Source organism: Psammomys obesus, unplaced genomic scaffold (genome assembly GCF_907164565.1).
Source record: "Psammomys obesus unplaced genomic scaffold, mPsaObe1.curated_primary_1811, whole genome shotgun sequence".
Taxonomy (NCBI): domain Eukaryota; kingdom Metazoa; phylum Chordata; class Mammalia; order Rodentia; family Muridae; genus Psammomys; species Psammomys obesus.
This window is the reverse complement of record NW_026593286.1, coordinates 42,910,448-42,925,383: the sequence shown is the minus strand read 5'-3', so window position 1 is coordinate 42,925,383 and position 14,936 is coordinate 42,910,448. Positions and strand designations below refer to the sequence as shown.

At 37.1% G+C, this 14,936-nt stretch overlaps 1 protein-coding gene across 1 annotated transcript in view; it reads right to left on the bottom strand.

The window, feature by feature from the left end:
- Positions 1–235: 235 nt before the first annotated feature.
- The window catches only part of Col5a2 (collagen type V alpha 2 chain), a 139,834-nt gene continuing 125,133 nt past the window's right edge, over positions 236–14,936 (bottom strand). The window contains exons 45-54 of the mRNA XM_055616744.1: positions 13,919–13,972; positions 12,078–12,185; positions 11,554–11,607; positions 9,422–9,529; positions 8,972–9,025; positions 8,108–8,215; positions 5,353–5,644; positions 2,703–2,890; positions 968–1,207; positions 236–674 (exon numbers count right to left, since the gene is read on the bottom strand). Of these exons, the coding sequence (XP_055472719.1) occupies positions 528–674; positions 968–1,207; positions 2,703–2,890; positions 5,353–5,644; positions 8,108–8,215; positions 8,972–9,025; positions 9,422–9,529; positions 11,554–11,607; positions 12,078–12,185; positions 13,919–13,972 (1,353 nt within the window). The 3' untranslated portion in view covers positions 236–527. The remainder of the gene's footprint in view (positions 675–967; positions 1,208–2,702; positions 2,891–5,352; positions 5,645–8,107; positions 8,216–8,971; positions 9,026–9,421; positions 9,530–11,553; positions 11,608–12,077; positions 12,186–13,918; positions 13,973–14,936) is intronic.

The following is a 14,936-nucleotide window of genomic DNA, read 5'->3' as shown; positions in this document are numbered from 1 at the left end:
AAGACATGTATGAGCCACAAGGTAAAATATTTTGTGTTCATTTTTCATTGATGATCTGGAAATTAGAAGACACAGAAGGGTACTGCTTTCTATTTTTCAGATTGTAGCCAAGTAAAGTCAACATGTGCTGAGGTTTTACATACCCCACCACGTAAGCTACCTGCTAGGAAGGAGAATTTCCTCATAAATACTAAGCAACTTATCCATTACAGTGAAATGAATTGATGAGAACATATTTATTTTTTAATCAGTTTACTTTTTTTGTAAAGGTGGTCATTGTCATTGATTGTTTTAAATCTAAACCATCAAATTGAAAAATATTTTAAGTCAATTAAACTTGAGGATTGTAAGTAAAATAAATATTCTGAAGAATAAGGTGACCAGGCACTTCAGACCATATGTACAAAGCTGATGCAGGACCAGCCATTACTTCAAGAGTCTCAGGATCAACTTCAAACAGTCAAAGTTCTTGTGAAGGGTGGTGGTCATTGATGGTAGTGCTCATTGTCAATGATTCTGGGCTTCTGTTACATGAAACAAACTGGCCCAATTTCGATGCCAAATTCCTGGTCTGGGCTGCCAATATCCACAGGAGCAAGATCTATGATGGGCAAGCGGGCCACATTCTGTGTTCTGTATTCAAATATAGTCTTGCCCACATTTCCATTTTGCTTCTGGAATTCAATAAAGACAATGGATAAATAGTATATATTTCCAAGAATTTTACACAGAAACAACTCCCCCCCCACTCATGTGCACAATCAACTTTTATAACATAAAAGAGTGATATGTACAGCTCTGATAAGTGTGGTACACATGGAAGGAAGGAGACATAAAATCATTAATTCTCTATCATAGACTCATGAATGTTTATGGTTAAAAGTGAGAGTCAGTGATTTCACTTGCCAAAGAATGAAAGGAACAAGGAAAGTTACACAATAGCATCGTTCAAAAGGCAGGCACTTACGGAACAAGTATCCTGAAGAACTGTGTATCTGAATCTAATGTTTCCTTCTCCTTTGATTTCTAAGTCGTTTGACCCTTTAAGGACCACAGCTTTCTTGAGACTTTTGGTTTTATCATCCATGTATCCCACAGTGTTCCTACAGATGTAAGTAATGTTCTGGGAGGCTTCTTTTGATAAAAGGCGCAGGAAGGTCATCTGAGTAACAGCTGTATTAGGTGACTGGTAATCTCCATAGGTGAACTAGAGAAATGAAAGCAGTCTATGGAATATGACATACTGAAGGGGTTCATAATGCCACCCAAAGAGATGACAGATTGACGACAGGTGGATAGATAGATTAATGATTAACAGACTAGATAAATCACCTTTGAAGAATATTATTTGGTTTTCATATAATAAGCTCTTTTATCTATACAAAGAAAAGTATTTTCAAATATCTATCCATAGTCACAGCTACCATTGTCCTTATTCAAAAAAGAGGTTAAAAAAATAATGATTTTAATTTCCCAGAGAAAAGTTAAGTATCTTTAAATATGCTTTAATTGCATATATGCTATATACAGTATACTTAATAAATACAACTCAACTTTATCACTAATTAGAATGAAAATATGAATTAAGTGTAAGTATAAGTCCGTTTTACTGAAGTTACATACATATCATAATTACTATTTTCTACAACACAAGTTACCAAAACTCATTTCCAACTAGCTCTTTCCTATTCATCTTCAACTCTGAGTTCTGTTTTCAATGGTCTCATTTTTGTTTCTGACACATTATTTTGGTTAAACTACATTTTTTGAAATTTTTTTTAAATTTATTACATATACAGTGTTCTGCCTGCACACCAGAAGAGGGCACCAGACCTCATTATAGATGGTTGTGAGCCACCATGTGGTTGCTGGGAATTGAACTCGTGTCCTCTGGAAGAACAGACAGTGCTCTTAACCACTGAGCCATCTCTCCAGCCCGGTTAAACTACATTTTAGCTCTTTATATTTAATTTTAATTTCCACCAAGTGATAGTAGATTCTAGATTATTATATGGAGAATAATAACACTTTCATAACATGTTAGCTGGGGCAAGGTTGGGAGCAGAGGTGGTGAGCTGGGATAAAACATTGGCATTGTAAAATGGAACATCAAGATCTGATGAAGTGCTGAACCAACTAGACCATAACAGAAACATAAAATAGAGAGGAACTCAGAGAAAATAAAACATAATTCATCTAATTAGAAAAATGACTTAAATACTTCACAGGTTTCAAGGAATTTCATTATTTTTCAATTGTATCTAATATGTGTCATTTATTTTCCCAGACACTACACTAAGCATTAACATTCACAGAGGTGGTGAAGTCAACCTTACCACACTTACTTAAAGTAGCGGTCAATTGTGACCCAGGTCTCCTGGAATTGAGACAAGTCCCCTCCCACTGTCATCCATACTCAGTGACATGTATTAAAGGAACTAATATTAAAGATTATTTATCATTTCATTTTACTAAAAAGGAAAATTATAATGATAAGTCTATATGAAGTAACTCATGGTAAAACTTGTTTAGGCAATGATTTTGTAATAATTTCTAATGAGAACATATCACTTAAAAGTATATATAATAAAATAAATCCAGTAAAACAATAATAGCATAGTTTTAATAAATGTGAAAACATAATAAATAATAAACAGTAAAAACATAATTCTGGGTGAATATATTCAATCACATTAACTCACCTGAGCCCCTCTGTTCATGTCGAGACCATACCACACAGGCTTATCGTCAGGGGACTTGCTGGCCCACCAGGTTTTCAGTGGAACGCTGGCTGGATTTGCTGAAATGCATGTCTCTCCTGTTTCCATATTGCAGTAAACTTTGATTGCATCTTCAGCTGATCCCTGGTTAGGATCAATCCAATATTCACCTAATTTCCAAGATAGAAATATTTGCTAAATGAAGATTATCTCATTATGTGTATCTTTCCCATTATCTCATATCTACGCTTATGAGACCTTTATTGAAAATATAATTGTCTAGAGACTGGGAAGAAGGCTTGGCAGGTAAAGTGTTTGTCACACAAGCACGAGGACTTGAATATGGATCCCCCAAATCTATACAAAAGTTAGGTAGGTATGGTGGCCACTTATAATCCCAGATGTGGAAGGGGAAATTTGTGGAGTAAGCTGACTAGCCAGACTACCTAAAATGGTGAGCTGTGAACTCAGCTAAAAACTCATCTTAGCGTATAATATGTACAGTAATTAAGGAAGGCATCTAGTGCCAACCTTCTCCACATGTGTTCACATGCTACACACATGTGGACATACAAATATACATGCATGCAAACACTCACATAGGGGGAAATGCAACTATTAATCACTGAGGGCCTTCCCCATACTAACCACTATTCAAAAGCACTTCTTCAAATCACATGCTTAAGACTCAAAACATCTAAGTGATTTTTAAAGCAAGACACATCAAGACAGTGTCTTTGATGTTTGATATATAATCACATAGATATACAGACAAACAGTTATTCACATTTATTTATATAGGTCCATATACATGTGTATTCTATTATACATAACTATAAAAATTAAATTTAAATGAAATGAAAGAGGAATGGTGAGATATAAACTAAACAGTTAATAAGGAAAGTGCATTTCTTTAGACAGAACATTTTTAGTTGTCCCTGTTGATATCAAAATTCAAAGTTAACTGAAACTTTGGTATTTCCCAACTCATTTTTATGATTTTAGATCCCCCTTTTCTAGATCTATTTAGATTATTCAAATTACTGAAGAAGGCAGATTAAGAACACTGTCATACAAGTAAGGTAGAAACATGACTTCATTCCAAAGTACTTTAAATGCTCACTATACATGATCCTGACAGGGAGGATGGCAAAGGAGTGATTGGCAAGACATTAAAGTGTAATAAATATGTAAATAAATTAGGAAAATAGTTCTTTACTGATTTACCTAATGAAAATTCTGAAAGCATGAGCAAATGTTTTCAGCATGTAAATATGTGGACCATATCCACAAACTTGTTTTTGTTGTTATTTTTATTTTTTTCACAATTTATTCATTATATATCATCTCGATTGAAGCCCCCTCCCTCAATTCCTCCCAATTTCACCTGCCCTTCCTCTTCCCCTAGTCCACTGAAAGGGGGAGTTCTCCTCCCCTGCCATCTGCCCATAGCTTATCAAGTCTCATCAGGACTGCCGGGATCCCTTTTCTCTGTGGCCTGGGAAGGAAACATCACTAGGGGCAAGTGATCTAAAAGCAAGCAACCAAGTTCACAACAGAACTTGTCCCCCATGGCCCCCTCACTCAGGACCCACATGGAGACTAAGCCACCAATTGGCTACATCTGAACAGGGAGTCTAGGTTCTCTCCATGCAATGTCTTTGGTTGGTGCATCAGTCTCTGTAGGACCCCCTGGGCTCAGATTTTTTAGTTTTGTTGGTCTCCTTGTGGGGCTCCTGTCCCCTCCATGCCCTTCTATCCACCCTTCTTCCATAAGACTCCCTGCTCTCTGCCCAAAGTTTGGCTGTGAGTCTCAGCATCTGCTTCAATTCCCTGTTGGGTGGAGCCTTTCAGAAGACCCTCTATAGTAGGCTCCCATCCTGTTTCCTCTCGTCCACTGCTCCTGGTGTCTACCTGTTTGCCATTCTGAATGAGATTTAAGAATCCTCTCTAGGGTCTTCCTTGTTGTTTTTAGGTCTGTGGATTTTAGTATTTATCCTATGTTATATGCCTAATATCCACTTATAAGTGTGTATATACCATGTGTGTCTTTCTGCTTCTGGGTTACCTTACAAAGGATGATGCGTTTGCCTACAAATTTCATGATTTCCTTGTTTTAATAGCTGAGTAATATTCTGTTGTGTAAATATGCCACAATTTCTGTATCCAGTCTTCAACTAAGAACATCTAGGTTGTTTCTAGATTCTCGCTATTACAAATAAAGCTGCTATGAACATAGCTGAGCAAATGTCCTTGTTGAATGGTGGGGCATCTTTTGGGTATATGCCCAGGAGTGGTATAGCTAGCTCTTGAGCTAGAGCTGTTCCCAATTTTCTGAAGAAGCACCAAATTGACTTCCAAAGTGATTGTACAAGTTTGCATTCCCACCAGCAATGGAGGAAGGTTCCCCTTTCTTATGATATGTCCTTTATTATATGTGTAACTTATCACCTTTTCTTGATAGTTTTTTACGTAATTGTCTTTACCACAAAGCTATAAGCTCTGGGGCATGTTCAATGATTTATCTTTGTATCTGTCATTAATTATGAAGTTAAAATATATTTTGGGATGCAGTTGAGAATAATTCAACCTAAACAATATGCTTTGCTCAAACAGGTCGGTATCCACTCACCACTAGGCTTTGTGGAATGACAAAGCTTTAAGTCATCACATGTCCGGGCTGGGTGCTTCTTGGATCCATCGGGGCTGCGCATGGTTTCAATCTGACTGCTGAGAGACTTCAGGGTAGCATGAACCCCAGGATCAGTTTTGTTTGTGTCATCAGGAGCCGCCTGGTCTTCAGTAAACTCTGGAAGTGGATCTGGCATGTTCTCATCATAGTGGCCCATGATATCACCAAGAGCAGCAGTAAGATGGCCAGGGGGACCTGGAGGGCCAGGAGGCCCAGGTTCACCAGGAGGACCCTAGTGAAGGAAAAATTGAGAAAACATTGAACAGTGTGCTGTTTTGTTTTACTAAATTGCTGCTATGCTGTGCAGGGACTGATACAACTTGGCACACCAATACCTCAATACTTGAAGAAGTGTGAGTCACGCATGTTTAAACAGGCAGGGCCAGCCTGTCAAGTGATAGCCGTTTTTCAGGGGAAGTTATCTAACAGTCAGGCTCTGAGATAAACAAAGCTTAAAGCCAAAGCCTTGATGTCTTCTGTGAAGATATGGTATATCTCAAGGGAACAACATTCAGAGTTACATTCTTTTCAAAAACAATTTCACGATACAACTGGAATTCTTTAAAATAAGCCATGGACAGAAGTTAAAAAAAAAAAAAAAAGAAAGAAAAAGTGTGTGTCGGGGGAGGTATTCCAGGGTGTGGGAGCTGGTTCTGTCAGTCTTCGTGTGCATACCTAGACAATAACCACAAGACTCCCAAAGTGGAACTCCTTGGCTCATCCAAAGGACAAACACAGGAAGTCTTTGTGTATGTATGTGAATTGTGATAAATGTAAAAATTCTCTGTACAGAACAAAGTCCAAGAAAGGTTTCCATTAGTCTTTTCATAGCCTTAAAAAATGTTTCCTATTCTTCTGTTTTTAGGGAAGAACTGAAGGAATGTGAAGTCTCAAATAAACCTAAAAAAGTAGCAAAGATTAGAAGCTGAGTGATCTCCATTAGTTCCTCTGCATTTTCAGAGGAAGAACTCAAGAGTCTTTAAAGAGCCAAAGAACAACAAAAGAGGCAAGGAGACCACACCTCAGGTAAAGAGCACAGGCTAATGTGCCAATATTCACTTTGCCATTCACTGGGAGGCATCAGGCATATATATATATATAATATATATATATTATATAAATATATATATAAATTTACATATATATGTAAATTTTTATTAATTATACTTTATTCACTTTGTATCTTCCCCTCTCTCCTCCCCTGCCAGTCTCATCCTCCCTCTCCCTTCTCCATGCATGTCCCTCCCCAAGTCCACTGATAGGGGAGGTCTTCCTCTCCTTCTTTCTGACCCTAGGCTATCAGGTCTTATCAGGAGTGGCTGGATTGTCTTCCTCTGTGGCCTGGTAAGGCTGCTGCCCCGTCAGGGCTCTATCCCACAGGATATCAAAGCAGATGCTGAGACTTATGGCCAACCTTTGGGCAGAGTGCAGGGAATCTTATGAAAGAAGGGGGAGATAGTAAGTCCTGGAGAGGACAGGAACTCCACAAGAAGAGCAACAGAACCAAAAAATCTGGGCACAGGGGATTTTTCTGAGACTGATACTCCAACCAAGGACCATTGATGAAGATAACCTAGAACCCCTGCACAGATGTAGCCCATGATAGTTAAGTGTCCAAGTGGGTTCCATAGTAATGGGAACAAAGACTGTATCTGACATGAACTAATTGGCCTGCTCTTTGATCAGGCAAGATGTTTTAACCTCTGTGCCAAAGCTTCCTGATTCTCAAAAAACAGATGCTAGGGAGACAGACAGATGATAAATAGATGGAGAGATAGATGATTGATTTCCTGGTATATCATCATGATTTCACACACTCTAATACACTAATCTGAGAGGAAGATTCTTATCTCTCAAGATCACTGAACCATAAGAAAGTAAATCAAGGACCACAAAAGTCAAAGACAGAGTCTATAGCTGTTTTCTATTCATAGAGAAAGAAATAGGAAACTTTCTTGACAATGAGAAGAGTGAACCTATATAGAAACATAATAAATAATAAACATTTGAATCAATGGCATTGTCACTGGGGGATAAACACTCAAAAGGTAGGTAGGGTCAGATAAATAAGATAAAAGAAACACCAGACAGAAGCTTAAATGCACAGAGTGCATAGTGTGGAGAGGGAAGTGGCATATCTAAGGACAGAGATTAACTAATATGTTTTATTATTTGGTATCATCTTGTACTAAACACCATTAGATTTTTAGCTGAAAAATTAAATGTCATTTTCTGTTAAGAAAAGTTTCAAACTCATATTCTGTTTTAAGCTCTTGCTGTCGGTACCTCCCTGTCATAAGGGACATTACCGTGAAATAGGAGGTAAAAGAAATCCTTTCTTAACTTTATTTTGTCAGAGTTTTTAATAGATACAGGAAAGAAAACTAAAACAATTGTAACTTCAAACAGTGCAATATTTGTACAACTTTGATACGACTGCAGTCATAGCTTACAGTTGATATTATCTACGCATAATGTCAATTCAAGGGCTTGTATCTTGAGCGCTAATTTTATATGCTCTAAAAATCATGTATTAAAATACTTAAAACAATTTCTTTGGGAGATAACCTTCTTGTGACTTCTAGTTTTGTTTTAGGAGTCCCTTGAGACTTTTTTTTGGCAAATTAGAACAGATGCTATTGGATAGACTCCATCTTAGCAACAGCATCTTCCAGGCAAACTCTTGCAATCTTACCTCTGGTCCTGCTTCTCCTACACTGCCTCGTACACCAGGAGGTCCAATTGGTCCAAGTGGCCCAGGGTTCCCTTCTTTGCCTGAAGGACCTACTGGTCCAGGTGGACCCTATTAGAAAACAAAAAACACATTTTAGAAGGACTGTGCAATGTCTCTGCTATAAAAGAACAATTATACAGATGGAGTAATTACCATGATTGTTCAGATTCCAGTCTTAATAACCTAATAAGCGGCCTTTTAACATTTTGTTACAATTTTAATTTCTTTGTGTGTGAATGGCCCATCACTAATTCTAGATAATTCACGGTAAGTTAAAAACACTAGCAAGCTGGTCACCAGATTTCATTGATAGTAACTGTTTCATCAACTAGTTAATAAATTTTCTTGGAAATTTAATTACTTTAGAAGAAAATTAAGTAAGTTGAGTGTTTGATATAGTTGAAATTCAGTACTTACACAGCAGAGCTTCATCACATTACAGAACTTTCCTCAATATTATTCTCAGTTTATGCATATGTATGTTGTACTTAAATATAGCGGATTTGTTTTCCTAATTATCTTTCTAATTTTTTGTGTGAACTGTCTTAGGACACCACTGACTTACAAGAAACCGAATTTAAATGGATTTGGAATTTCCAAAAGCCTCAAGTATTAGTCCTCTTTTATAATTTATTTCCAAATTATCTTTGTATAATACCATATTTCAGGATATTTCTCTTTTAAATTACTTTCTAAGTTTGTCCCATGAATTTTCTGCCAGCTGCAGAGAACATGAACTAATAAGTATAAAATACCAGAAATATTGTACTCAAGAAACTATATTATGCCATGCACACTTGAAGCTTAATAGTTTCTGTGACTTACTCTTGGGCCAAAAGGACCAGGAATACCAGCACTCCCTTGTTCGCCATTTGGACCCTACACGAGAAGAATATTCAAAGTGTTGTTAAAATGTTTAAATACGGACTTGTGCTATATTTTTTACCTTTAAAAGTGTGTTGTCACTGACTTTAGCACTGCAAATGAAGCTACTCTTTAACATCTGACTAATAATAAAGGTAGCTATCTAGAAAAAGGGATACATAGCTTTTTCTTTAATTTTTCCCCACAATATTATAGCTAATAGATGGGTACTTATATTAGGTAACTATGCAATTATCCATCAAGATGATTTTGAAGCTAAAATGATATACAAAAGCATCCACCTGGTCTGCAGAGGGATAGAGGGATGGGCGCTCCTAGAGGGATGGGCGCTCCCATCAGCACACCAGTGTATTCTCATGGGAAAGGATGGCACATAAGCAAATAACTTACAGGAGGGCCAGGAAGACCTTGCAGGCCAGTGAAGCCTCGGTGGCCCTTCTGGCCTCTGTCACCTCTGTCTCCATTGTCACCCTTGTCACCTCGAGGTCCTTGTGGCCCCTAGAAATAGTCAGGAATATTAATTAAAATTTCAATTTCCTGCAATTTTACTCTTTATGATATTTACTATAATTTTAAAACAGTTTTTCTAAAAAAATAACTTCTATTTTCCATGCTTCCTCTAGGAATGCTACATTTGCAAATAAACTGATTGGCTAGGGAGGACTGCTGAGACTGTTGGAAACAAGGCTCACTAGGTGTATTTGTATCAACAGCCACCAAATTGGACTTACTTCTCACTCAGTAAGAACGGATTCATGCCTGGCATTGTAAACTTAGCAAACTGTCCATGGTTAGTGAGGTCCTGGACCCTAGAGGAGAACTTTGTACTATTAGGTTCTTAAACTAGCTCCAAACCACATACTTATCCTTATATCTACAGATAACTGAAGCTCTAGAGCCTCATCACAGACCACCACAGAAATCCACAACTGATCAAAATGCAGAGAACAACTGACAATGGATCCCTATGCATGAGTGGTACATCTATACACAACCCTTACACATAAAATTCAAGGAAGATCATAAGATCACAGAAGAGGAGGAAATGAGGCTTCTCCAGGAGCAAGCCCTTGATAGGTTATCCTGTCCCAAGGAGTCAACCTCAAACGCATATATACATATGTCTGAGGAACACTAAATGGACTCAAAAGGTTGTATTTATTTCTATTCATATAAATAAATATTCATAATATATACATATAAATAGAATAAATATATATTTCTCTTCTTTTTTCTCTAACTTTTCCAGTACCCTTTTCTTCTTCTCAATTTTATGACTATTTCTTCTGTTAATATCTGCACACACACACGTGTATGAGAAAAAAAATGCTATGTCATTCTCATCATCTGCAATATCTGTTCCAGAATCCAAAGATCCTGATCTTAAAATTTTTAAAAAGAATCTTATTTGTGTTATAAACTACAGCCAGAGAAGTGGTAAAAAAGTATCTGTAGGGTAGATTCTGTTGTTTATTTAGCGTGCTAGAAAACAAATACAGCTACAGGATTCAGCAGTTACCGGTAAACTGACAGGTGACATAGAGTGACCATGTGTTGCCCTTAGTTTCCTGGAAGAAGAGTTGGGATCCTACTAATCCGACTGTAGAGAACGAAGAGAATCATCAGATCCACTGGATTTTAGTTTTATTTTGTTTGCCTTCTTGGTTTAATTTATGTCTCATGACCATCAGATAGAATAAGAAGTTTTATAATAAAAAAAATGATGTATCAGTGTGAAAAACATGATCCATAAGACTGTCCATAAAAGATATAAGTAAAAATTGCCTAGGAGCTCTGTACATATAAGGGTATTGCCAAAATTCCAGCCTAGACAGCTGGGATGGAGAGCCATGGGAACATGTCTTAGGCAGACCCACTGAACTGACCAGCTCACCTCCACACGCTGCAACTTGGTTTTGCCATAGGTCATATAAACTAGCATCCCAGTGGTAACCCATCCGTGGGACCCATTCTTGCTGCTTGGGACCTCTGCTTGCTTCCTGTCTCTCTAGCTCTCACTTGCAAGCTATGACAAACTGCTTTCTAGTAACTCACCCTCTGTGTTTTCCATGAAATCTACAGGTACCTGGAAGCCACTGGCTAGGGGGCCAGGCATTGGGGGCCTTTGAATTCCCAGGATCTCATCCTCCCTGCCCTCACACCCCCACTTCTGCTCATTTGAACTAAGAAAACCCCATTGCTCTCAGGGACCCTCAATTTTTTTCATTTTCAAACTCAATTCTCTTGTGACTTTTACTACAGCTTAAAAATGTACTGTCATCCACATTATTTCTTTGTAATGAAATCTTTCAAAATCTGTTTTCAAGCCTTCTGAAATATTCCTTATTACACCATATATGTCATTACTGTTACCATCTCACAAGTTTCTGGATCCTATGAATCAGTAATTTTCCAGCAGCATTCCCTTCCCCCCAATTATTTATAAATCTTAAATTATACTTCTTTTGGGTATATATTTCACATAAGAAAACATATGTTTGTTCAGAAAAGATACAGCTTACAGGTAAACCACGTTTTCCAGCTCGCCCAGGTGGTCCTACGGGGCCCCGAGAACCCTAGAAAAATATTCACAGTACTTAGCATCTTAAAAAATAAATGTAAATATGAATATAAATAAAAGTGACATCAATATGAACACATATATAAATGTACACATTTATAGCTAATGCATTGATGTCTCTCAAATGTCTCTACTTCAGGTAAGAATGTAACAAATTACAGTGAATTCTATTTATTAGCTTGACCAAATGAAGCTCATTTTAGTTTACTATTAAATGACATTAATTGCTTAATTTTATTCAGATGTATTATAGTCCCTATAAATCACAACCTGTTCAGATAAAGTAATTATATCAGTATCAAATCCCATATGCAAAGCAAATCTTTTTTTTAATTTATAATTGTCTGTTTTTCACTATGTAGAGTCCTTAACTAGCAACATATGCGGGATTGGATACATATGCACATGGATACAGTATAAAATATCAGTGTCATAGAGCTGTAAGTGTGGAGTTGCCATCCTTACTGGATCTCCTCTTTGTCCCGCATCTCCTGGTGCACCAACAGGGCCAGGAGTCCCAGGGGCGCCCTGAGATCCCGGTAGACCTGCCGGTCCGGGGTCTCCACGATCACCCTGATAGGGATAAACACAGTATTAGTCTGTAAATACTTATTTAGTTACAATGAGAAAATACATCTTTCAAACATGTTAGTGTATTATCTCACTTAATATTTTACTGTTTTTTGCTGGCCAATAAGTTAAATCCACAGGAGTAGGGTTGTTCTCCCCTTCAGATCTTATCCCCCTTCAGCTCATGCTGTTCCCTAAGTCCAGATTGCTAGAGTACAGGATTTAACATTTACTGCTCTAATTTTCTAGATCTGCGGTCTTCAAAGGAGTGTCCACATTTGCAAAACACAATGAAACTTCAGAGTGTGAAAACAAAGAAAATGTTAAGGAAACCACTTCCTACATTTTCAGCTCCACTGAGTTCCTCAGAAAACTGGTTCTGGGTGTTCTTTACCTCCTTTCCTCTTAAAAATCACTCTTCCTCTAGCTTATGGGAGAAGGGCAAATACCATACTAGTTGGAGTTTATTATGTGCCACACTCTCAAAAGTAAATGATTCTCAGGGCCAACAGGAATGTCTTCAGATTGCAAAGCTCACTTGGAAGAAATGGGAAAGAAAGAGGCCTCCCCACATTTCATTCAGATGACTCCATATGACAAGGCTGGAAATAGCATCTCCTTAAGGAGGTGCAGGTGTGACCAGTGTGGCATGAGCATGCGCAGAAACAGTAACTCAAAAATAAGCCGTCAAACCTTATTTTCTGACAGACATTAACTCTTGACTCTTTAATTTTGTAGCTAGAATAAAAATTGGCATCTAAGTTAAAGAACATATAAACTGAAGGAAAGATTTTGAAAAGCAAGTAAAACAAAAGAAAAAAAAGTCATTTAATATACATATACAATTGTATTATAGAGGACACTTCCCGTTTTGTATTTAACTTTGTAATAAATAATAAAATGGCAATTCAAAGTGTACATAGAAGATCATGGAATTGCAATAATATTTCTGGGGGCGTACATCAGGATTTTTGAATGCTTTCTGCATTACATGTGTACGCCAGCAAAGGCAAAGACTCCAGATGTCAGAAAATTTCTGTGGCTATGATAGATAACGAGCATCTTAGGCCAGGATACTCCCAAACTTTTCCATCTCCCTGGTAATAGTAAGATAGCATTCTTGAGTGCTTACCCTGCAGAAAAATTTTTAGCCTGGTGTTAACATATAAACACTTGCACTAAGATATTTAAGCTATTTAGAAACAGGTTCAGAAAACTTAGTCTCATGTAGCTGGTTTGCCTTTGTGGCCAGATCTGCTTCCTAACAGCTGTGCCAGTACCAAACGGGACTCAGCTGCTGTTATACCTTGGGAAATTATCAGCTCAAAACAACTAATTTAAAAGTAGTCACCTCATCCACAGTTCAAGAAAGCATCATGCTTTATATCCTTTTATATCCTTGAAAATTACTCTTTTTAGGGAATAAGTAGAAAAATGTAGATGTCACGTGGTTGTGTGAGTGATAGAGAAATTCAGAAAATCCATTTACATCTTCATCCAAAGCCTCTTATGTTACACCAAATATGAAAGCAATTTGGTGTTTTGCTCTTGAAAATATGTGTCATACTTTGTCATGCATTCAAATATTATTTTATTTATGATTATGACCTTACTAAAGGGCTTAATATCAGAAACATCAGAGTTGCACTGGAGCTATGAGGATAAAGAGTAGTTTTATTATAATTTTTTACACAGTGATTTCAGGTTTATTTGGGTCTAATGAGAATTGTACTTACCCGTTCTCCGACAGCACCGTCCCGTCCTGGGGTACCGTCATTACCTGCTGGACCCTAAAAAGAAAAGGGTTTGAACAGAATTTCCTGAGGAGGTTTTTGAACTCTCATCTCAGCTGACAGAAAACTGACCAAGATAAAATAGTGCTCAACAGGAGCGACTGTAGGAGAGCGACAGCGCCCATCTCTTTTCTTTTCAATTGCTTGTAAAATTACCATATTCTTTCTTACTCCACATTCATTCCTAGTCCTGATTAAAGGAAAGGTTCTCGGGGGCATTGAAATAGATCGCAATTACAGTGCGGCTATATTGCATTTGCCTGAATTTCCACTTTGTCCAAATATTATTTTTAAGGTTTTGAAACCAGATAACAGTGTTTATGTTATATAAGATTATGTTTTAAAATATAAATTATTATTTCCCTATTTTAATTTCATGTTTTTCAGAATCATATATTTTTTTATAAAATTAGCTTTGAAATCATTGATTAATTCTTTCAGGGAAAAGTGATGGATCAGTCTTTAAGCAGCTGAGCAGAGGATATTCCTGCCTTCAGCTTCTCAAATTTTCCATCAAAGCCTTATTTCCTCTCACAAGAGACTAAAGGGACATGACAGCCATAACATGACTTTATAGTGATTAAAAAATATCCTCTACTACCTCTCCCTTCTTCATGAGCTCTAATAGTTTCATTAATCCTATCACCATACCTTGACAATTTTGATAAATATCCCATTACAGAATGAGATCATAACAAGGGAAAGATGAATGGCTGTGTCCTTTCATTTTCAAAACAATTTACTAAAAGCTAAATCAACCAAAACGCTCAATTCAGCTTTTATGAAAGTCGGTACAAGGGCACTGAATTTGGTTTCTCTATCATTTAGCTAACTCTCTGTGGAAGTGGAATGCATCAAACACCATGACAAAAATCCCTCTTACACTCATATGTATAATCCATTTCTAGACATCTACATTAATTTCATAATGAAAGAATTATTTCCATCACACAGCTTAAAA